Below are 25,266 nucleotides of genomic sequence, written 5' to 3'. Positions count from 1 at the left end.
AGTTGTTTGATTTCGTTTTTTTTTTCTCGGTGTGTGTGGGGGGGGGTTAGTTTGTAGTTGTTTTGTTATATTTTTGGTAATCCTATTTCGATCCTGTACAGTAAGTGGCGGAATGCACATTAAATTGAGAGATCGCCAATATACCATCGAAGAAGAAGAATGCTACAAACCAAAAATACTGTGTAGGCGCGTGTGGTGTCCAGGGCAATGCAAATGCTAATCTAAACAAAGATGGCGGCCTGTGTCATTCGTCGGACCTTGTTGTCCACGGTTAATAAATATAATAGAAAACACGCCATCAGTGTACTAAATGTCGATTTAAACAGTAGACAAACTCCGAATATGACGCGTTTATCATGTAGCTTGTTCAACGTCCAACAGAAACGGTTGATGTCGTCAAGGTAAGTTAGATATTAGCTAGCTAACTCGCTACGGCTGGTAGCTCACGTTTGTTAGCTAACTAATTTAGCCTGACCGACTAGCAGCTAGCTGTAACAGTTACTGTCCTGCGTCTGTGCTAAAACAAAACCACCAAAAGCTGGTTATAGTACCCTTTCATTAATAGCATTGTTAGCTAGCTACTTGTTTTTAGTTAGCTAACGTTAGATCGGTAGGTTAACTAGTTAGCTATGTGAGGACGAAGAAAATAAATAAATTCAGGACTTGTCCGCATACTTGCCGAGCTCGTGCACGGTTTATGGTTCTTTGCATGCGTCAGGCGATAATAATCGGAATGCACTACCAGCGCTTTTTTTTATTTTTATAATTTTACCTTTTATTTAACTAGGCATGTCAGTTAAGAACAAATTCTTATTTAGAATGGCGGAACAGTGGGTTAACTGCCTTGTTCAGGGGCAGAACGACAGATTTTTACCTTGTCAGCTCATGGGTTTGATCTAGCAACATTTTGGTTACTGGTCCAACGCTCTAACCACTAGGCTACATATACTTCTCTGTGGATATATTGTCTCATGCCTCCTGCCAAAAGCAGAACAACCGGTAAAAATGTAAGTGTATTCAACATTCTGGTTTGTGGAGGTCGTGAAAGGAAACTTTCCTGATTCAAACACAAATGTCTGCCAATGTCAACATAAAAAACTAAAAACTCAAGAAAAGCGCATTGTGCCTCAAGTACCAGAATGCTAACAAAATTAGCACAAACTAATGCTGGTAACAAATGAAAACGAACAAACTAATTACAAAGGCAGGCAAATCCAGCTCATAAAGTTATACAAGCATAACTAGTAGCTACCAAATGTCATTTTCAACCAGTGTGGACATTTACAAGAAAATGTGAATGAGGGAAATTGTGTAAATGAGAAGTTGTGGTACATGCTTTTCTGAAGGAAGAGCAACATATGTACATGGAGCAGAGGGATACTTGTACTAAGCATGGAAAAATGGCAACTGTACAGAACTCATCCAGAGCTCTTTGACTTCTGTCAGAAAGCAGTTATAAGATATCTGATGGCTAACATGTAGTAAGTAGTGGATTGCATACAAGTGTAACTTCCATCACCTCATGTGCATCGCACAACAGATTCCCGATACATATAGAACGCTATGGACTCTTTTTGCTATTTACAAACAAGCACGTGTCTGGCTCAACTGTTCTGGGGAACTATGGTAAGCTTCATAATGTGACAAGTGAAATGAAGAACGCAATCTGCTTTATCTCCTAACGTATTGCACAAGTTGACTGCAGGTAATAAATTAAAAAGTAGCTAAAAATATTCAAATTTGTTAACTTCAAATAGTTTTGACAGTATTGAAAAACCATCCCGTGGATTTTTCCAAATACCCCCGTATATGGTATACTAGTATGCATCAAATTGTTTGCATAGACTGCTTGACAGAAATGGTAGCAGGAGGTGAATGGTAAACTTCTGTTGCACACACATCCACATTATGTTGTGTACCATTTTGCGCAATGACTCTGTCGGTGTGTTCAAGGTGTAAGGACCTTTGATATACCTTTTTTATAGGGTTGGGATTACGATTGGTCTAATAGTTCTGTAACTAGTATTACAGTACTATATCCCTAATCCAGCCGCCACAACACAGTCATAGACTTGTGGGCCGGATGTAACATTTGACTCTACTGTACTACCCCAGGTGTCATGTCATGTAGTCATTCTAATAGGAAAAAGCGGACCTGATGGAAACTGTCCATTGGTCCTGCGTTTCTCACCTTAGTTCTAGCCTTCCCATCAGCAATGCTGAGTGCAGGCTGAACCAATTTAGAAGACCTACTCACTGATTTCTCAGTGTAACCCGCCACACTCAATCCATAGGCAAAGCCAATGATTTGTGGGCAGACATTAGAAAATAGGTCATACTAATCTGACTCGGCAGATAGTTGATACCTCAATATTCCATCAAATTTAGTGACCGGTCTAATAGTAAAGTAACACTAGTTACAGTACTATTTCCCTCATCACGCAGCCCCAACACAGTGATACACTGGTGGGCAGTCAAGACATTCCCTACTGTACTGACAGTATCAAACAGAGGTCATGTCAAACGTCTCTCTCCTTGAAAAAAGAGCAGACCTAATGGGAACCCCGCCCAATAGCCCTGCATCCTTATCTCAAGATCTCCCTTCAGCAATGCTGAGAACAGAAAGAGCTAGACGACATGTCTAGCAGGTAGAATTTGATAAAGGGAGACGATGATGACCACGACGTTGCTGCACAAATATCCTCTACCCGTGTTCCTCTGAAAAGGACCGTAGACGCTGCTACTCCACGGGTGGAGTGGGCTCTTATGCCCTGAGGCAATGGCCACCTTGCCACCTCATAAGCCGTCTCAATGACTTCGCAAAGCCAATGAGACAGCGGTCTACCAAGTGTACTAGCACCGTGACACCCAAACAGCTGAGGCGTCGACCTAATCATCGCCGTGCTCTGCACTTAGCACACCAACGTGCGCACCGGGCACAGGCGAAGCCTCTCTCTCTGCTCTGTGTGAGGAAGGAGGAGGAGAAGGCCCACAGCTTAACGGTCTGTGACCTATATGAGCTCTTGATAACCATCAGAATTAATGCCGGATTAGGACGTAACACCGCTCTGTTCAGATCACCATTAATGGCAAGGCAGTCGGGTCTCGTCAAAAGAGCACACAAATCACTGATGCGCTTGGCCGTAGTCAAAGCAAGCAACAGTGCCGTCGTAACTTTAGCCCAAAGTAACTTGCCTGTTACTCAGGCCCAGAAGCTAGGATATGCATGTACTTGGTAGCATTGGATAGAAAATACTCTGAAGTTTCTGAACTGTTAAAATAATGTCTGTGAATATAACAGTACTGATATGGCAGGCGAAAACCCGAGGACAATCCATCCAGGAAGTGGATTTTTTTTGATGGGAGTGTTTTTTCCATTGTAATTGGTAAGGGCCCAGATTGCAGTTCCTATGGCTTCCACTAGATGTCAACAGTCTTTAGACATGGTTTCAGGCTTGTTTTCTGAAAAACGACAAAGAAAGATACCTTTTGGTTAGGGGACTGGGGAAGCATGCCGTACTGGATTGCGTCACTGTGCGCGCCCTTCGTTCTTTTTCCTTTCTTTTGAATACTCTGTCCGGTTGAAATATGATTGATTATTTAGATAATTGACACCTTGAGGATTAGTTATAAACATCGTTTGACATGTTTCGATGCACTTTACCGGTACTATTAGGGTGTATTCGTCTGCATGTTTTGATCGCCTTTGAGCCAGTGGATTACTGAACAAAACGCGCCAACAAAACTGAGTTTTTGGGATATAAAGAAGGACTTTATTGAACAAAAGGACAATTTATGTTCCTGGGACCCTTGTGATTGCAACCAGGTGATCTTCAAAGGTAAGTGATTTATTTTATTGCTATTTCTGACTTTCATGACACCTCTGCTTGGTTGGAAAATGTTTGTATGCTTTTGTAAACGGGGCACTGTCCTCAAATAATCGCATGTTATGCTTTCGCTGTAAAGCCATTTTGAAATCTGACCAATGTCGTGGAATTATCAGAATTTGTTGGTAACATTTGTAAGATGTTTAATATTCATCAAATGTGTGTAAGTTACTTCTCATAAGAATGTATTTTGTTGTACTATAGTGGTGGCCATTGGCAGTTATCTGTTCTATGTCAGGACTAAGTTGCATGGGCCACATGAGAGGGGAGAGGTCAAAGTGTCATCATGTGTAAACATATCTTATACTCCCTAACTTTCCCAGTGGGGAAAGGAGGGGTTGCAGTGTCTGGAATCATTCTATGCTCCCTCTTATGATGTTTATATCTTAACCTATAGCCTCACCTCCTATCTGTGAGTTTGTCCAGGAGTTTGTATTTAGAGTGGTTGTATCTAAATGACAATTTGATATATGCCTGTTGATTTGGAGGATTGGTTTATGGTTCTGGGGTTTTGGGGAAAGGAGACAAAGCTGAACGATAAATTATGTCTATGCTGTCTGACTATGGGTGTCTTTGCTATTAAAAGGAACTCAGTTGCATTGTAAGGGGGCTCTCAGAAAATTCACTGGGGAGACACTGAATTTATCTGAGAGTCACAGGATTGTGATAAGAGTTCATATAATTAAAGATGGACTTTTATAACTAACTCTGACGCGTGTGTGTGGTTTGCTCCCATGATTTGGTAAATAGAGGAAATTTCCACGACACAAAGCGGCTGGATTAACAAGAAGTTCATATTTTAACCGATGTATAACACTTGAATTTTCATGAATGTTTATTACTATTTCTGTCGTTTGAATTTGGCGCTCTGCAATTTCACTGGATGTTGTCGAGGTGGGTTGCTAGCGGCACGCCTGCGCCAAAGAGGTTTTAATTGAACTTCTTTAGGGGGATTTGATTGTGGCTCGAACGGCGTCTCGCAGAGCGCCTCGAGTACCAAAGTTAAATCCCACTGGGGCAGCATGGCTCTAGGCATTGGCCTAAGTCGCTGCGTTTTCAATAGAAACCGTTTCACTAGAGGGTGACAAGACGGTGTCTCTGCCAAACCCTCATGACAAGCTGAAATCGCTGCCGCGAACACATTAATGGTGGTGGGTGAGCGCTGCTTGTCAAACATGAACTGTAGAGCGAGTTTCTCTTTGACAAAGTCAATTGGAATCCATTCTTTACTCGACAAACATGTTGGCTCCTCAATAGCACGAAAGTGCTGTTTGAATGAATGCTTACGAGCCTGCTGCTGCCTACCACCGCTCAGCCAGACTGCTATATCAAATCATAGTCTTATAATATAATAAGCACAGAAATACGAGACTTTGGTGATTTAATATGGTCGAATCCGGAAACTATCATTTCGAAAACAAAACGTTTATTATTTTAGTAAATTACGGAACTGTTCGGTATTTTATCTAACGGGTGGCATCCCTAAGTCTAAATATTCTTGTTACATTGCACAACCTTCAATGTTATGTCATAATTGCGTAAAATTCTGGAAAATTAGTTTGCAATGGGCCAGGCAGCCCAAACTGTTGCATATACCCTGACTCTGCGTGAAATGAACGCAAGAGAAATTACAACATTTCACCTGGTTAATATTGGCTGCTAAACTGGATTAGTAGTTATAACTAGTGATTATGATTGGTTTTTATAAGATAAGTTTAATGCTAGCTAGCAATTTACCTTTGCTTCTACTGCATTCGCGTAACAGGCAGGCTATTCGTGGAGTGCAATGGTTAGAGCGTTGGACTAGTTAACTGTACGGTTGCAAGATTGGAACCCCTGAGCTGACAAGGTGAAAATCTGTAGTTCTGCACCTGAACAAGGCAGTTAACCCCACCGTTTCTAGGCTGTCATTGAAAATAAGAATGTGTTCTTAACCTGTTAAGACTCTAGGGGCAGTATTTCATTTTTGGATAAAAAGACGTGCCCGTTTTAAGCGCAATATTTTGTCACGAAAAGATGCTCGAATATGCTTGGAATTGATAGTTTTGGAAAGAAGACAGTCTTACGTTTCCAGAAATGCAAAGATTTTCACTGTGAGTCCCTTAGAACAAATGCTTCGGGCAAAACCAAGATGTATGACCGACCAGGAAATGCACAGGATTTCTGAGGCTACGTTTTCCATGATCGCCTTATATGGCTGTGAATGCGACAGGAATGAACGGACTCTTTCTCTTGTTTCCCCAAGGTCTTTGCAGCATTGTGACGTATTTGTAGGGATATCATTGGAAGATTGACCATAAGGGACTACATTTACCAGGTGTCCCGCTTGGTGTCTGCGTGGCAATCGGTGCGCAAAAGTCAGGTCCCGGTATTTTTCCATTCAAATCTCAGAACAAACCAGGCTACAAGGACGGTGCTTTCAATGGAGAGAAATATGACAAACCACCTTCAGGATTGATTCAAACAACGTTTTCCATGTTTCAGTCGATATTATGGAGTTAATTCGGAAAAAAGTTCGACATGTAGGTGACTGAATTTTCGGTTAGTTTCGGTAGCCAAATGCATAGTAACGGAACGATGTGTCCTACACAAGAATCTTTCAGGAAAAACTGGACATCTGCTATGTAACTGAGAGTCTCCTCATTGAAACATCTGAAGTTCTTCAAAGGTAAATTATTTTATTTGATTCCTTGGCTGGTTTTTGTGAATATGTTGCGTGCTAAATGCTAACGCTAATGCTAAGCTAGCTATCACCACTCTTACACAAATTAGTGATTTTCTCTGGTTCTAAAGCATATTTTGAAAATCTGAGACGACAGGATTGTTAAGAAAAGGATAAGCTTGAGAACAGGCATATTTATTTCATTTCATTTGCGATTTTTAGAAATCGCTAACGTTGCGTTATGCTAATGAGCTTGAGGCTGTAGTTACGCTACCGCATACGGGTTTGGTCGGACTATGAGGTTAACTGACTTGCCTAGTTCAATAAAGGTATAAAAAAAAGGGGAAATCGGCGCCCAAAAATACCCGATTTCCGATTGTTATGAAAACTTGAAATCGGCCCTATTTAATCGGTCGACCTCTAGTATAAACCAGGTCTACTGGGTAACCCACTGTGTGCTACATCTATTCAATTATGTCATTCTACGATTTGTGTTAATTTGCATCACTGTTAATTACATACTTTTATTTTGAAGGCTAACTGCAAAGTCCACTATTGTGGCTAATCCTTATTGTGGCTAGCTTCAGATAGATGGGTCCAACTTACCATTCTTCAAATAAGAACTGTCTTGTGAATTAGGTTTATTTTACTCGATGACAACTAGCTGTATAGTTAGCGAGCTAACTATAGCTACTGTAACAGATTATCATTTTGCTTTGTTTTTGGGGAAGAACATTTGTAACGGAACAGCTAGCTAGCTTTTTTTATGACCAGCACTGTAGATGCGCAAGACAGCAATACCAGCATCATAGCATACGTATCGTTGTGACATGAAATGCGAGTGATTGTGTAATAAATATGTAAAAAATGTATGAACGCATTAAATTGATGTGCAGTCCTGATTGGTCAACAAGCTTATTTGACACGTCAAAGGGAAAGGGGGATACCTAGTTAGTGTTATTTGACTTGTCTTTTTTGACACGCAAAGACGCGTTCCATAGCCATGAGTGTACAAAACATCAGGAACACCTGCTCTTTCCATGAGACTGACCAGGTGGAAGCTATGATCCCTTATTGATGTCACTTGTTAAATCCACTTCAATCAGCGCAGATGAAGTATTTTTCAGCCTTAAGACATGGACTGTGTATGTGTGCCATTCGAAGGGTGAATGGGCAAGACGTGCCTTTTTGAACGGGGTATGGTAGTAGGTGCCAGGAGCACAGGTTTGTGTTAAGAACTGCGTTGCTGCCGGGTTTTTCACGCTCAACAGTTTCCTGTGTGTCTCATGAATGGTCCACCACCTAAAGGACAACCAGCCAACAACACCACTGGAAGCATTGGGGTCAACATGGGTAAGCATCCCTGTGGAATGCTTTCGACACCTTGTAGAGACCATGCCCCGATGAATTGTGGCTGTTCTGAGGGCAAAGGGGGTGCAACTCAATATTAGGAAGGAGTTCCTAATGTTTTGTTCACTAGGTGTATGTGCAAGTCCGGTAGATAGAAAGTTTAGGCAACACTGATGAAATGAGACAGTGATTGACACACTATTACAGTTTTCCACTGTTGATGGGAGCCCAAAAGTTAGGCCACACCAGTAACCTTGTCAATGCAATAAGGTGTGAGCTTCTTTGGACCAATGCCAGTACCTTGAAAGCAAGCTGTTTTTTTTCTTGGATCATTGTGTCAGGGCAGCAATACACACACATACTATCTCTAGTCACCTTTAGTCTTCAGGTTTACGTAACTACTCAGAACAAAAATATAAACGCAACATGTAAAGTGTTGGTTTCATGGGCTGAAATTAAAGATCTCTGAAATGAGTCTGCATCCCTGTCAGTGAGCATTTCTCCTTTGCCAATACAAACATCCACTTGACAGGTGTGGCGTTTTTTACATTTTTATTTCACCTTTATTTAACCAGGTAGGCAAGTTGAGAACAAGTTCTCATTTACAATTGCGACCTGGCCAAGATAAAGCAAAGCAGTTCGACACATACAACAACACAGAGTTACACGGAGTAAAAACAAACATACAGTAGAAAAACAAGTCTATATACAATGTGAGCAAATGAGGTGAGATAAGGTAGGTAAAGGCAACAAAAAAAAGGCCATGGTGGCGAAGTAAATACAATATAGCAAGTAAAACACTGGAATGGTAGATTTGCAGTGGAATAATGTGCAAAGTAGAGAGATAATGGGGTGCAAAATAAATACAGTAGGGGGAGAGGTAGTTGTTTGGGCTAAATTATAGATGGGCTATGTACAGGTGCAGTAATCTGTGAGCTGCTCTCACAGCTGATGCTTAAAGCTAGTGAGGGAGATAAGTGTTTCCAGTTTCAGAGATTTTTGCAGTTCGTTCCAGTCATTGGCAGCAGAGAACTGGAAGCTGGGAGCTGTTCTTATTCTCCATTGACTTTACAGTGTCCCAGGACTTTTGAGTTTGTTGCAGGAAGCAAATTTCTGCTTGATAAACTAGCATTGGCTTTTCTAACTGCCTGTGTATATTGGTTTCTAGCTTCCCTGAAAAGCTGCATATCACGGGGGCTGTTCGATGGTAATGCGGAACGCCATAGAATGTTTTTGTTGGTTAAGGGCAGTCAGGTCTGGAGAGAACTAAGGGAAAAATCTGTTCCTGGTTCTAAATTTCTTGAATGGGGCATGCTTATTTAATTAACCAGTTAAGACTAGGGCTGAATTTTACTGCCCCCTTTGGAGGAAGTGCGTGCCCATAGTAAAACTGAAAATATTTTTTTCCCAAAATTGCTAATATATGCATATAATAATTATTATTGAATAGAAATCACTCTAAAGTTTCTAAAACCGTTTAAATTATGTCTGTATGTAAAGCAGAACTCTCAGGGCAGCCATTCTCCCAAACTCTCTCTTGGCAAAAGAAAAGTTGGGCCAACTTGACGTCATCGCCCCCACCCTTCCCAAGCAGCTACCGATCTGGGAACAGTTTGTATGCGTTCAGCGCGATGTCTGCTTTCAAATTGCGCGTTCATTGTGAGAATCTCGCGCGCCCTCGTCCTTTGGCGGGCTAAAATGTTCGGGTCACTCAAATACATGCACTCTATTGCGCGCGGCCGATTTGGGGCGCTTTCTTTCCCAAGAAACACCAATTGATGTCGGTTTGTCTGTTCGCGCTGATCTTTGTTTTACACGTTAAAAACATCATAAAGTCGATTCTGCACTTAGTTTGACCAGTTTAGTCGAAATATAATATGTAATTTTGAAGTTTTGATGCGCAAGAGTGCGGGACCAGAAGTCATTTTGGGTGCATTTCAGCTGAAGCTGTTAGCATATGCTAATACAAAGACACACAACTTGAAACCAAACGATGTATTGGGTAAGTATGACTCCTTCTACGTTTTCTGATCGAAGAACATCAAAGGTAAGGTAATATTTATGTGGTTATTTTGGGTTTCTGTGGACTCCAAACGTAGAGGAGACATACTGCTAATATCTGAGCGCCGTCTCATAGTATAGCCTAGTGAACGAATTCTGTAACGTTAAAAATAAATGTAACACAGCGGTTGTATTAAGAAGAAGTGTATCTTTGTAACTGTATGTAGAACATGTATATTTAGTCATGTTTATTGCTTGTTATCTGACGTTATCTGTCGGAGCTATCATCATTTCTCCGGACATTTGAGTAGCATTTTTTGAAATGTCGTCATTGTAAACAGAGATTTATGGATATAAATGGCATATTATTGAAAAAAACATAAATGTACTGTGTAACATGTCATATTACTGTCATCTGATGAAGATTTTCAAAAGGTTTGTGAATTATTTATTTTTTAATCCTACTTTTAAATTGTATATTTTCTGGGACAAAATGGCTGCCTCTTGTCTTTTGTTTCGGTGGTGATCTAATATAAATATGTGCTATGTTTTCGCTGTAAAACATTTTAGAAATCTGACTTGCTGGGTAGATGAACAAGGTGTTTATCTTTCATTTGAGCTATTGGACTTGTTAATGTGTGGAGGTTAAATATTTCTAAGAATATTTTTTTGCATTTTGCATTATGGTAATGAGCTTGAGCCGTAGTCACGATCCCGGATCCGGGATGGGTAGCATCAAGAGGTTTTAAGATGGCGAGGAAGGTATTTAAAAAAAATAACCAGGCATCCTCTACTGATGGGATGAGGTCAATATCCTTCCAGGATACCCCGGCCAGGTCGATTAGAAAGGCCTGCTCGCTGAAGTGTTTCAGGGAGCGTTTGACAGTGATGAGTGGAGGTCGTTTGACCGATGACCCATTACGGATGCAGGCAACGAGGAAGTGATCGCTGAGATCTTGGTTGAAAACAGTAGAGGTGAATTTAGAGGGCAAGTTGGTTAGGATGATACCGTGTTTACGGCTTTGGGGTGGTACCTGGTAGGTTCATTGATAATTTGTGTGAGATTGAGGGCATCAAGCTTAGATTGTAGGATGGCTGGGGTGTTAACTTCTTATGGTATTGCATGGGACGCTTGCATCCCACTTGGGAAAAAAAACAGGGAAAAATGCAGCGACGCAAATTCAAATAATGATATAAAATCAAACATTCATTAAATCACACATGTAAGATACTCAATTAAAGCTACACAACGTTGTGAATCCAGCCAACATGTCAGATTTTAAAAAGCTTTTCGGAGAAAGCATTAAGAAGCTATTATCTGATGATGGCACAATGTCAATAAAGAGGGTAGCATATTTCAAACCTGCAGGCGCTACACAAAACGCTGAAATAAAATATAAAACATGCATTACCTTTGACAAGCTTCTTTCGTTGGCATTCCAATATATCCCATAAACATCACAATTGGTCCTTTATCTTTTAAATGAATTCCGTTTATGTATTTTTAAACATTAATAATCGATCAAATTGTAGATGCACTATTGTAAAGTGGCTGTTCCACTGGATGTCATAAGGTGAAAGCACCAATTTGTAAGTCGCTCTGGATAAGAGCGTCTGCTAAATGACTTAAATGTAAAATGTAAATGTAGATGGGGCATTCTGTATTCAAAACAGCAAGTAAACAAACCATGCTCCTTTTTACGTCTTGCGCAACTCTCAATAGTGTAACGTTGTTCCAGGATGTGCTTCTTCTTCGTTGCACAAATGAATAACCTCAACCAAATTCCAAAGACTGGTGACATCCAGTGGAAGTGGTAGGAACTGAAAAATGGTTCCTATCAAATATCCCTTGGCAAAGACAACTGAGGGAGCAGTCAGAGGCAAAAAAAAAATAATCTGAACAGTTAGTCCTCTGGGTTTTGCCTGCTACATAAATTCTGTTATACTCACAGACATGATTCAAACAGTTTTAGAAACCTTCGGTTTTCTATCCACATCTACTAATAATATGCATATCTTATATTCCTGGCATGAGTAGCAGGAAGTTGAAATTGGGCACGCTATTTATCCAAAAGTGAAAATGCTGCCCTCTATACCTTAAGGTTAAGCATGTTCCAGTTTAGATCGCCTAGCAGCACGAGCTCTGAAGATAGATGGGGATGCAATCAGTTCACATATGGTGTCCAGAGCACAGCTGGGGCCAGAGGGGGGTCTTTAGCATGCGGCAACGGTTAGACTTCTTTTTAGAGCGGTGGATTTTTAAAAGTAGAAGTTCAAATTGTTTGGGTACATACCTGGATAATAGGACAGAACTCTGCAGGCTATCTCTGCAGTAAGATTGCAACAATTCCCAATTTGGCTGTTCTATCTTGTCTGAAAATGTAGTTAGGGATGAAGATTTCAGGGCCTGCATTACAGTTCAAGGGCCTGCATTAAACACATTGAATTGAAATCATTGTATTTTTTATTTAACTAGGCAAATCAGTTAAGAACAATCTTTTTTTAATATATATATAAAAAACAAAACAAAATTACCCCTTTTTTCTCTCCAACTTTGTGGTATCCAATTGTTTAGTAGCTACTATCTTGTCTCATCGCTACAACTCCCGTACGGGCTCGGGAGAGATGAAGGTTGAAAGTCATGCATCCTCCGATACACAACCCAACCAAGCCGCACTGCTTCTTAACACAGCGCGCATCCAACCCGGAAGCAAGCCGCACCAATGTGTCGGAGGAAACACCGTGCACCTGGCAACATTGGTTAGTGCGCACTGCACCCGGCCCGCCACAGGAGTCACTGGTGCGCGATGAGACAAGGATAACCCTACCGGCCTAACCCGGACGACGCTGGTCCAATTGTGCGCCGCCCTATGGGACTCCCAAACACGTCCGGTTGTGATACAGCCTGGAATCGAACCAGGGTCTGGGGTGACTCTTCTAGCACTGAGATTCAGTGCCTTGGACCGCTGCGTCACTCGGGTATTGGCATGGAGCATAGCCAGATAACATACAGTAGGTCAACTCATATTCTGTTCTTCATACGTTTCTTTAGACCTGACTAAAATAATGGATTTGTGATGAGTATATCAAATTGATTTATTATACTATATGCAGCGAGTATTCCTGGAGATGCTAAACGTGTTTATGTTAATTAACGGTCAATTACGGTGAGACTGGCAGTCTTTTTTGCATGACAATAACCGGCTGACAAAATGTAATGTCTGCCTCAGCCCTACTTGAGTCTACTTATTTTATTGTTCTCCACTGCTCCAACTAGGTATCTGATAGTGTGACAATGTCTGTTGGTTTTAGTGACATGATCCCCTATGCAATGAACAAATCACGCCTGCAATTAAGACACTGTTAACAACTTGATCACTAATTGGCTGAGGGAGTTACATGGATAACTTTGGAAGGACAAGTCATGACACAAGTCAGTGTCTGTCTTATAACTTGTTCTTCTCCTAATGTCTTGATTTGCTTTGTCCTACAGGCCAGAGGGGAAGGTGCTGGAGACAGTAGGAGTGTTTGAGGCTCCCAAACAGCAGGGGAAATATGAAACAGGACAGGTGAGAGGGTCTCCAACCACAACTCCATATTTCACTCCACATGAGAGACTTAACAATTTTACATGGGGGTTCCCCAGGGATCTGCTTTAGGACCATAGCAATAAAATTACAAATTATATAGCTAATTCAATTTTAATGATAAGCAAAATACTGTGCCAACCTGGCAGGGTTTTCTATTTAATCAACTGTCAAGCTATTCCACACACAGCCTTAAGTTTGTCTGCCTCTCTCCCCAGTTATTCTTGCACAGTGTGTTTGGCTACAGAGGGATCGTGCTCTTCCCCTGGCACGCCCGCCTCTATGACCGTGACATCATTCCTGCGACGGAGAGGTGATGACACCACCTCACACGGTCACCCATGTCTCTGCAACACCTGTCTGCTTAGCGTGCTTTCCACTGTCTGGAATACCACCCTATTCCCTATATAGAGCACTACTTTTGTAGTCCACTAGAGCTATATAATGAGTAGGGTGCTATATCCGATGTAGCCATAAGATCCAAACATGTCACAGGCAGTTTGTAATGGAAATGGATTGGAGTTATGTTTTTGTTTGGAAGTGGTCTAGCTCTCGTTGACTGGTTATTCTTCATTGACACCTTTCCTCTGCTTGCTTTCTGCCCCCAGCAAGCCTACGGAACCCCCTGGGGCACACCGGTCCAAAGAGGTGAAAGGGAAAACTCACACATACTATCAGGTTCTGATAGACACCAGGGACTGTCCCCACATTGTGAGTATCTGACCAAAAGGCTGTCAACTACCTCCACTGGTACTCTGACTTGGTTCTGCATTGTCTGTTTGGGCTGGGAATTGCCAGGGACCTCATGATGTGATATTATCGTTCTATATGTATTGTGACTCAATATTGTGATTTGGTGTTCCAAACATATTGCTCACTACATGTCCGCTGCAGAGAGACGAGGGAGCATGAGAAAACAAGTTTTTATCAGTCAGGGAAATTAAAGTGCTGTAAACATGTTGGCTCACTATTTAAAGAGCTAGAGAACAAACTATAGAATTTTAAAAAATACTTTCATTTTGGCCCAGGTACACCTGACTAGTGCAAACAATACTACCTAGATTTTTTTTCTCTTCTTACAGATACTTGGAATCTCAAATCAATTTCATAGAAAAATAATATTGAGATGTGTAACGAGATTCCCCCCATCACTATTGTCTATATCACACACAGCAAAATTATGGTAACTTTCCCAAAACTCCTAGGTTTTCCACAAACCCTGGTTCTTCTGATTTTGCAACCCTAATTGTCTCCTTATAAACGGTCTGTGTCGGTCAGTCTCAGAGATCACAGACTGAGGCGGTGACATTTCTGGCCAATCACGATGACAGCAGGGCGCTTTATGCCATTCCAGGTGAGTCAGATGTATTTTAAGTGTTGCTGATACATAGTTACTGTTGCACAAAGGAATTAATGCACTGAGCTAACTCTCGTTCTCACTCTCTCAGGGCTGGACTATGTGAGTCATGAAGACATCCTGCCCTACAACTCCACAGACCAGGTCCCCATTCAGCATGAGCTGTTTGAGCGTTTCCTCCAGTTCAATGCCTCCAAAGGTACTACAAACCAAAAGGCTTTTTGAGTGTATTCAGTCAGTTAGCCAGTAAACGTAATGCATATGTATGAATGAGAACTTGTTGGCAGGTAAATCCCAAAATTTCAAATGTGACTGTTGCGCTGTGACACGTTCTCCAGTTCCCCCATTCATACCACGGGACACGCTGCAGGCGTGGCAGGAGAAGAACCACCCGTGGCTGGAGCTGTCGGACGTGCACCGCGAGACCACTGAGAACATCCGCGTTACCGTTATTCCCTTCTACATGGGCATGAGGGTACGCCCCACACCACACCACTTCTCTAAGGGAATAAAGAATCAGGGTCACGTTTTGTAGAAGAAATTTAATGAATAGAGCTGACGTGATTCCCTTTCTAGATGTCAGAGGCATGTTGTTCTACATAACATACAGTGAGCTCCAAAAGTATTGGGACAGTTAATTTTTTGTTTTGGCTTTTCTCCAACACTTTGAATTTGAAATGATGTGATGACTATGAGATTAAAGTGAAGACTTTTTAGGGTATTTTAATCCATATCAGGTCAACTGTTTAGAAATTACAACTATTTTTGTACATAGTGCCCCCATTTTAGGGGAACAAATGAATCGGAACAAATTCACTTGTGTGTATTAAAGTAGTAACAAGTTTAGTATTTGGTCCCATATTCCTTGATTACATCAAGCTTGTGACTCTACAAACTTGTTGGCTGCATTGGTTTATTTTGGGTGTTTCAGATTATTTGGTTCCCAATAGAAATGAATGGTAAATAACATTGTCATTTTGGAGCCACTTTTATTGTAAATAAGAATACAATATTTATATGCTACCATGATTACGAATACTACTGAATGAATGATGAGTGAGAAAGACCATGTACAAAAAGGGCTGTAATTTCTTAACTGTTCACCTGATATGGATGAAAATACCCCCAAATTAAAGCTGACAGTCTGCACTTTAACCTCAACGTCATTGTATAATTTGGCGTACAGAGTCAAAACAACGTGTAACTGTCCCAATACTTTTAGAGCTCACTGTATTTCTATCTGGTTCCACAACTCCGCCCTGCTGAATGTGCCCCAGTCATGATTAGAACCTGTTTGTACTTTTGCTTATGTATGTCATTTTCTCTGTCAGGAAGCCCAGAATTCCCACGTATATTGGGTAAGTCAAAGAAGCTGCCACTGATGACTGTAGCCTAGCGACTGTTGTTACTGTGTGCTAGCAAACTGTCAGATATGAGGAAACAATTATATTCACTTCAGTCCATTTCATGGTGTTCTTTAGGCTAAAAACAGTGATATTTGTGTGTTGCTGTCATTATTTTTTAGAATCTCAATCTAGCTACAATTTTAGCCATACAAGCTAGCTTCCCATTCCCATAGAAACCGCCGATTGTGCCGACGTACCTGCATACTACTGTAGTCAGTGTGCATCCAAAATGCCATGCTATTCATTTTGGAGTGCACTACCTTGACCAGAGCCTCATGGGCCCTGGTAAAAAGTAGTGCACTACATAGGAAATAGGGTGGCATTTCAGACGCACCCAGAGTGGTTTCCGTTGGCTCACTGCTCGGTGTGTGTGTGTGTCAGTGGCGGTACTGTATCCGTCTGGAGAACATGGGGGAGGAGGTGGTGCAACTGAGGGAGAGACACTGGAGGATCTTCAGCCTCTCAGGCACCCTGGAGACGGTCCGTGGCAGAGGAGTGGTGGGACGGGTGAGTCTCTGCTGCTTTCAATTCATCTTTCCTGATTCCTCACATCCTCTCCTTTTCAAAATCTATTGGAGAAGGTCAAAAAAAGTGTGGTAAAGACTTGTCTACCAAATGATACCCCCTCACTGTGTGTAGGAGCCAGTGTTGTCCGAAGAGCAGCCTGCCTTCCAGTACAGCAGTCACGTCTCACTGCAGGCACCCAGCGGGCACATGTGGTGAGTCTTGCAAAGAAACGCACACATGCACTGTGAACCACCTGCCCATTGTCAAAAAGTAGACACTTTGTACCAGCAGAACACGTATGACAGAATGTCACACAAGTGGTGACCATGTTTTGTTCCTCCTGGTCCAAGTAACCTACTATGATGGCAGGGTTTATTTCCACCCTAATATGAATACTAGCCTAATCAACATAATAGACAATATGTGCCATATAGCAAACATCACGCAGAATTGTAAAATGGTTCATTAGGTGCCAAACAGAAGAAAAATGTACTGAAAGTACCTCAACTTTCACCCTATCTGGACTATGCAATGCCAGATTCCCCCAAAGTTACCCGAATTCTGCAAACCTAGTAGAGACTAGTATGGTTGAGCTTTAGCAGCACGTAGTTCGGACTCTTGTCTTTATGGAAACTGACATTGGCTACTGCATTGTGTGTGTGTGAGAGCTATCTCTCCTTTCAATCATCCTAATATGGAATTTCAAGTATGGGTCTTAGCTCCAATGAACAAACACAGTTTGTTTGTGGTTAATATGCTCTGCAAACTTCCTCAAGTTTTCTGACTTGTGATATCGGGCAATTTATTTACCTAATTTGGCCAGGTTTGCCCACTCTGTGCCAGGTTTGTTGTATTAGTCGATGAGGGACACACTGTGTGTGTGTGTGTGCGTGTGTATATATGTAAGTAAATTGGTATGTTTGTGTAGCATACTGTAGAAGCATGGATATTGTCAGTGGAAACAGTAGTAGTAAAATGACCCTAGTCATAGTAGAAGCTGAAGTAGGCTAATTGTAGGAGCAGTTGAAGTAGAATACTTGGGAAGCTAGTAGTAAAAAATGAGTCATAGCAGTACTACTGTAGGACTCTGGACTGGGCAGCGGCTGGGCAGGGCAGAAGGGGCTCGGACTCTGACGGTGCCTGTCGTTGTCTTTTGACCCCTGCAGGGGTTCCTATCGGCTCGAGAGGCCCAACGGCACCTTCTTCGACGTGCGCATCCCTCCCTTTTCCCTCGAAAGCAAGAAAGACGATACACCCAACGGCTTCCTGCCCGGCCCTTTCACCTCACTGGCCTGAGTCGAGCCATGTCATCCTCCAAAGTGCCCCACTGCTCCACCCACACTCACATCACCCTCTTCAAAGCCTGCCCCTGTCCTGCTCACCACCCATTCTCTTCTCCACATAGGCTGTACCACCTAATCAACAACTGTAGCCCCTCCTGCCCACACAAATGCACTAGGCTCTTGGATCGATGTCAAGACTAAGTCATTGGGAAGTGTGAATGTGACTATGCCAAACCTTGCAGAGAGCCCTGTGGAGCTAAGCATTGTGCACATACCCGGGGACTACCTTGTCTGCACTACATCTACAGTGGCACTTCAATAGTGACCTTTGCTTTGGTAGCACATGGCAGTGTGGTCAAGACAGGTGCAGTCTGTGGTTCTCTAATGAAAAGTAGTCTACCCAACATTTAGTCAGCCGCCTAGACGAGTCAATACTCTTAAATTGCTTCCTTTTCTCCTCCAGTCTCCTGCCCTTCAGTACAACTCCTATGGCTTAAAGAGCTAGGTTTCTGCCATCCTGTTTTTCACTAGTCATATGCAGGGCAGGCTCAGCAGTGGATGAGGAAAGGAAACCATCAGACTATTCTGACTTTTGCATCTATTCCAGAATGATAAGACTTTTAGACACTTGAAACCATTAGGCCTAATACTGTTAGACTATTTTTAACTAGGCCAGTGCCGGTTTGACTGTGAAAAGGACAAACCGAGTAGAAGCTCAGGCTGAGAGGAACACAAACATGGTATTCAGTATCCTACTGAGCGACCCGTTCTGTTTTTGGATCATCTCTTTACATTTCCAATGGTATGTTAGTTTAAAAGAAAATGTTATTTGAGTCTGTGCTCTGACACGTTTCCCCAGACATTTTAAGCCCATTTCTCGCCAAGCCATAGTGAATCAAAAAGTATAACTCATTGTGAATGAAACACTATCTATTATGTTTTGTCGGTCAACAACATACTGTGTGTGTACACAAATGAAGAAGAGCAGTTGACTGTTTGCAATGAGGAACATGAGTATAGTGTTTTATTTGAACATCATAGCACCTATAATAGTCTGTTGCTTAACATCTTCCTAAACGCCGCTCATAGTAGAGACCTACTCCCAAAAATAACCGAGGTGACTACATAATCTGTGTTTTCTACTCCCTATCAGTGCTGTACTTATCAGGAACTCAACCCTCTAACACAGAGGCAGCAAAGCTGTGACGTAGTACACGACTACTAGTTATAATCATGCTGCTTTGTTTATCACATGAGCTGTTAAAGGGGAAGTTCAGTATTTTACAACTTAATGTTAAATGGTTCCTCACCCTGAAAGTATGCTGCATGACCCTATCGCTTCCATTTTTGTGTTGGCTGTTTAAAGAATTTAACCAAGGATTATAGTTTCTCCTGGGCCAGAGACTACTTTCAAGATCTAACATTAAGTTGTAAAATATTGTACATCCCCTTTTAATGATGGAATCCGCATTAGGGGGTAACAGCCCACTGTCTGCCCCAGCACCTTTTTTTGTTTTGTTGATGAAACGGAGGTGAGGTGCGTCAAACTGTTTGTTCATTTGTAGTAACTTTTTTGTTGTAATATCTAAAACGAACGTGGCAGATTCACTATTAAGGATTCCCGCTTTAATTTGTGCTGCTATGATATGATCACAGCTGATTCACTGCTGATCAAATAGCCAGTCACTAATCATAGATGCTCAATTACTAGATTGTTCAATCAATGGCAGACATTTGAAGTTGTTGTCAATGTGTTACTGTATATCTAGTAATTTCATGGTGATTTAAGTATTCATGCTCGTCTTTTTGGCACTTTCCTGTTTCTCCAGTAAAGGCAAGGCACTGCCACACCGTGACCACAACTGAGGTCACACGTGTATATTTCTTAATGTTAATTTATACTTTAGTGTGTGTGTGTGTATATATAAACAATTTTATGTGACGGAATCAGTTTTGTATAGCATTAATGTGGCTGAAGTGACACTGATTAGTCAATGCATTTGAATGGAAATGTCAAATTTGTGTGAATGTGACTGGCTAAATGAATCAGTGACTGGATTTGTGGACTTCAGTTTGGGAATTCTAAATAAACGCTTCTGTGAATCATTGAAATTGTTCTGTCTATCACTATCTAAGGGTACTCCCATTTTAATCTGCATGCATTAGGGGCGGACTGGGACCACAAATCGGCATTTCTGATAATAAAATAATGACTGCGGACCATTTGGAGGCAGTATCTGAAAAGGGACAGCAGCCAAATGCTCATTCTGTGCAAAAGTCACAGCCCGGCTGCCACTTTTGCTCATTTTACAAAATGTTTTCCCCCAAAATTAGACCTGCTCACTTTTGTCTAGTCTTTTTCATTTGTTCTGCATTACATCCACTAGCAGGTCCTGATGTGAGGATGGCACTGTGGCCAAAACAGTTGATAACACTCAACTTTATAATTATAATTTTTATGTTGAATGATCAACAGCATTTTTGACTCAGGATTCACACATGGAAACATGCTTTGTTGGCACTGGCAGAATAGATCCCTTTTAGCTTTTCAGTGAGATGTTTACTGTCTATGTCTGAAAGACTAGCCAGCATGCTGTGGCTGTGCTAGATACTGTATTTCTGTGGCTAGCGGCAACAGTGGTACAGGCTACTACAGTCTATTACAGGGATGGGCAATTCCAGTCCTCGAGGGCCTGATTGGTGTCAGTTTTGTCCCAGCTAACACACCTGACTCCAATAATCACCTAATCATGATCTTCAGTTTAGAATGAAATGTGCAATCAGCTGTGTTTGCTAGCGATGGAGGAAAGTGACATCAATCAGGCCCTCGAGGACTGGAGTTACCCACCCTTGGTCTAGTACCTCAGCAAAAATGTTCATAGCACAGGGACTGAAGCCATTTCCCCTGAGTGAGTGGGCGAAAGAGAATGCTCCGCCATATCCTTGTTGAATTTAATTGTTTTTTGAAAATATATATTTTTTTCTGCGCCTGCTGATTGGTATTTTCCGCCTTCTGCAGGGGGACTTTTACTTGCCAACGGGCTCATGGCGGCGCCATGTTCGAGGTGGCCATCCCCTCCTTCTCACTGGAGAGCCACGGCCGTAGGGACAGCCCCTACTCCTTCCTCTTCTGAGGGAGGGGGGGAAAGAGGGAGAGACTGTCTGCTGGGAGAGACTGACTGCTACATAGGCTGCCAATACTGGCTCCTCTTCTTTATGGTGGAAATGGGTCCAGGCTCTGTCCCCCCCCACACATTTGTATTTTATCTCTTCTCCTCAGGGACTTTATTTACGCTTTCACCTTTAAGGAAATCCTTTATGCATGCAGCCAGAGGTCCGATATTAGACAAGTTACACACCTCACACTGAGGTTGTGTAAAGCTGTTAAAGACATGCGGTGGCACATTGGCGACTAAGTATTTTAATTGTTTTGTACCTCACACTTTGGGCTGGATGTCTCAATGTGTAGGTCATCCCTGTATAATCAATGCACAAAATTACTGTCTTACCTCAATTAGCCATGAAATCCTGAGTTTGAAAGCTGATCTTCCAGAAAAACATTTTCCCCCACGTGGGCCAGCCCCCTAACAATTTGAGTTCTAGCCAATGAGGTTCAGCCCCTTGCTATTTGAGTGACTGCTAGCAAGATGCGCATACAGCCGAGTGTGAGGGAGCAAAGACGACGTGCACATGGTGCCTTCAGAAAGTATTCACACCCCTTGACTTTATTTAACTAGGCAAGTCAGTTTAAAACTTAAAATGACGGCCAAACCCGGATGATGCTGGGCCAATTGTGCACCGCCCTATGGGACACCCAATCACGGCCGGCTGTGATACAGCCTGGATTTGAACCAGGGACTAGTGACGTCTCTTGCCCTGAGATGCAGTGCCTTAAACCGCTGTGCCACTCAGTACAGAGATGGGGTAGTCATTTACACTGAAATTTGTTCAAAGATTTTACTGAGTGACAGTTAATTTAAAGGAAATCAGTCAATTGAAATGAATGTATTAGGCCCTAATCTATGGATTTCACATGACTGGGAATACAGATTGGTTGTGCAAACCCACAGTTCCATCAGCTGTCTGGGTGGCAGGTCTCAGATGATCCTGCTGGTGAAGAAGCCGGATGTGGAGGTCCTGGGCAGGCGTGGTTATTCATGGTCTGCGGTTGTGAGGCCAGTTGGACGTAATGCCAAATTCTCTAAAATGACGGAGGCGGCTTATGGTAGAGAAATTCTGGAAACTGGTCTGGTGGATATTCCTGCTGTCAGCATGCAAATTGCAGATGTGGCATTGTGTTGGGTGACAACTGCACATTTTAGTGTGTTATTGGCCCCAGCACAAGGTGCACCTGTGTAATGATCATGCTGCTTAATCAGCTTCTTGATGTGCAACACCAGTCAGGTGGATGGATTATCTTGGCAACGGAGAAAGGCTCACTAACCGGTATGTAAACGACATTTGAGAGAGAGATGCTTTTTCTGCATATGGAAATTATCTGGGATCTTTTATTTCAGCTCATGAAACATGGGACCAACAATTTTACATGTTGCATTTATATTTTGGTTTAGTATAAAAATTGTGTTAAGCACAGAGTGAGTCTTGTAACTTATCATGTGACTTGTTAAGCACATTTTTACTCCTGAACTTATGCAGGCATAACATAACAAGGGTTGAATACTTATTGACTCAAGACATTTCAGCTTTTCATAAAAAAATATGTAATTCCACTTTGACATTGTGTGTAGGTCAGTCACACAATCTCAATTTAATCAAAAATTCAGTCTGTAAAACAATGTGGAGAAAGTCAAGGGCTGTGACTACTTTCTGAAGACTCTGTCGTTGCTTACCTTATTATACGTTACTACTCAGACACTTTTTTAAATGATGTTTAGAATTTATGGTTTTCATTTAAAAGATTCATACCACACTTTTTTTGTTTTAACACTCAAATCACTTCTACATAGCTCTGTTTACATTTATCTAGCATATATGAAAGTTTTCTTTTTTTTCTTTTAGCTTTTCAACTATTTTATTTCACGAACTACAATTTTGGACAAGATGAGCACACTTTCAATTTATTTTCTGTTCCTTCAGTGGGCCTCCTTTACCTCTGTAACCTGCCTCTCTCACTGTGACTACTTGTGCAGTATACTCTCCAACGTGTATTTTAACAGTAAAAATATATTTCTTGCTCAGTGATATTAAAGCTGGAGTTCTTAATAGCTAAACTGTCACATCTGCCTGATATTACAACAAAGTTACTGCAAACAGCCATAGACAGTGCAATAGAACACTACTGTATGTAGTGCTGATTTTTTAAAAGTTATTATTACGATGCACGACTCTCCCCAGCTCTGCTTCGTCAACAAAACAATGGCCGTGGGGCGGACAGTGGTGCTGTTTCACCATACTGCGAATTCTATCTTTAAGATGGTTAAGAACCAATGGAAAGAAATCATGGGTTTGAGAACTATAGCTGTTTTAAAATTGTATGTGATGTTTGCAGCATGGGAGTGCATGTGGCTGCATCCTGTTACATGGGAAATTGCCTCTTCACTTTGAATGTCATCAGGGATAATTAATTGACCGTGCTGACAGTCTGTATTAGGTCATAGTTATCTCAGAAACTATTCGGAATCATCCGTGAGCGCTGGCCACAAGAAATTAAGAAATAGTCTGAATATTTTAAAGGGTCAGAATGAGAAAACATTACATGATGTTATCAAGTACCCAGAGCACTTATAAACTTAACTAGTGTTTTAAATAGACATTTGTTCTTATGACTTGGGTGATGTGGGCAGTTTGACTACCCTCCTAGGTTACAGCTTGTAGGGTATGCGACTGGTTCAAAGCTAACTGTTGTACACTGCAGTGTAACACAAATATTAGATGCCTTTTAAAAACTGGTGTTATGTATTTGTTTTCATATTGTGAACAGACGACATGGCATGTGAAACTTGGCCCTATTTCTCCTTCACACTATATACAGGATAGCTCTGAATGGGATTTATAGTAATTCTGTAACTAATAAACATGTCAAAGTGACTTCATATCTGGTTGTCCTTTTTGTCCGTAAGTCTCGACATAAAACTGTGATGGCCAGTTACTGAAGAATTTGTCCAATTGCCCGTCATAGTAATTGTGTATAAATGTTGGTTGTGTTTGATCAAATGCAGACTTAATTTTAACTCTGAAGTGGGTTTTTTCAGGATCTCGTCACGGTATCTCTGAGCATTCATTTTTACTATTTTCTACATTGTGGAATAATAGATGTCAAAATTATGAAATACAGTGGGGCAAAAAAAGTATTTAGTCAGACACCAATTGTGCAAGTTCTCCCACTTAAAAGATGGGAGAGGCCTGTAATTTTCATCATAGGTACACTTCAACTATGACAGACAAAATTAGAAAAAGATATCCAGAAAATCACATTGTAGGGTTTTTAATGAATTTATTTGCAAATTATGGTGGAAAATAAGTATTTGGTCAATAACAAAAGTTTATCTCAATACTTTGTTACATACCCTTTGTTGGCAATGACAGAGGTCAAACGTTTCTGTAAGTCTTCACGAGGTTTTCACACACCGTTGCTGGTATTTTGGCCCATTCCTCCATGCAGATCTCCTCTAGAGCAGTGATGTTTTGGGGCTGTTGCTGGGCAACACTGACTTTCAACTCCCCCCAAAGATTTTCTATGGGGTTGAGATCTGGAGACTGGCTAGGCCACTCCAGGACCTTGAAATGCTTCTTACGAAGCCACTCCTTCGTTGCCCGGGCGGTGTGTTTGGGATCATTGTCATGCTGAAAGACCCAGCCACGTTTCATATTCAATGCCCTTGCTGATGGAAGGAGGTTTTCACTCAAAATCTCACAATACATGGTCCCATTCCTTCTTTCCTTTACACAGATCAGTCATCCTGGTCCCTTTGCAGAAAAACAGCCCCAAAGCATGATGTTTCCACCCCCATGCTTCACAGTAGGTATGTTGTTCTTTGGATGCAACTCAGCATTCTTTGTCCTATAAACACGACGAGTTGAGTTTTTACCAAAAAGTTCTATTTTGGTTTCATCTGACCATATGACATTCTCCCAATCTTCTTCTGGATCATCCAAATGCTCTCTAGTAAACTTCAGACGGGCCTGGACATGTACTGGCTTAAGCAGGGGGACATGTCTGGCACTGCAGGATTTGAGTCCCTGGCGGCGTAGTGTGTTACTGATGG

The 25,266-nt window shown here is 41.6% G+C and overlaps 1 protein-coding gene across 2 annotated transcripts; it reads left to right on the top strand.

Moving 5' to 3' along the window:
• Positions 1 to 173: 173 nt before the first annotated feature.
• Positions 174 to 24,088, top strand: LOC115136076 (polymerase delta-interacting protein 2-like). 2 transcript variants are annotated; one of them, XM_065023784.1, is made up of 11 exons: positions 174 to 401; positions 13,394 to 13,469; positions 13,706 to 13,800; positions 14,096 to 14,198; positions 14,766 to 14,841; positions 14,936 to 15,043; positions 15,183 to 15,319; positions 16,176 to 16,202; positions 16,632 to 16,757; positions 16,890 to 16,969; positions 21,060 to 24,088. In XM_065023784.1, exons 1-11 carry the CDS (start codon positions 232 to 234, stop codon positions 21,172 to 21,174), a joined length of 1,113 nt encoding a protein of 370 aa, XP_064879856.1. In that variant the 5' UTR covers positions 174 to 231; the 3' UTR covers positions 21,175 to 24,088. The 2 variants fall into 2 exon arrangements, with proteins under 2 accessions (XP_064879856.1, XP_029527335.1); XM_029671475.2 differs by lacking the exon at positions 21,060 to 24,088 and adding an exon at positions 17,924 to 20,146 and having other exon boundaries at positions 179 to 401.
• The last annotated feature ends 1,178 nt before the right edge of the window (positions 24,089 to 25,266 follow it).

This window comes from Oncorhynchus nerka, linkage group LG10 (genome assembly GCF_034236695.1).
Source record: "Oncorhynchus nerka isolate Pitt River linkage group LG10, Oner_Uvic_2.0, whole genome shotgun sequence".
Lineage (NCBI taxonomy): Eukaryota > Metazoa > Chordata > Actinopteri > Salmoniformes > Salmonidae > Oncorhynchus > Oncorhynchus nerka.
This window is presented reverse-complemented; position numbering and strand designations above follow the sequence as displayed.

Bases quoted from the DNA above. Each gene is read 5' to 3' on its own strand.
- LOC115136076 (XM_029671475.2), top strand. From the start codon at position 232: ATGGCGGCCTGTGTCATTCGTCGGACCTTGTTGTCCACGGTTAATAAA. The intron at 13,801-14,095 runs GTGATGACACCA...TTCTGCCCCCAG, and splicing joins ATCATTCCTGCGACGGAGAG to CAAGCCTACGGAACCCCCTG. The intron at 16,203-16,631 runs GTAAGTCAAAGA...TGTGTGTGTCAG, and splicing joins AGAATTCCCACGTATATTGG to TGGCGGTACTGTATCCGTCT.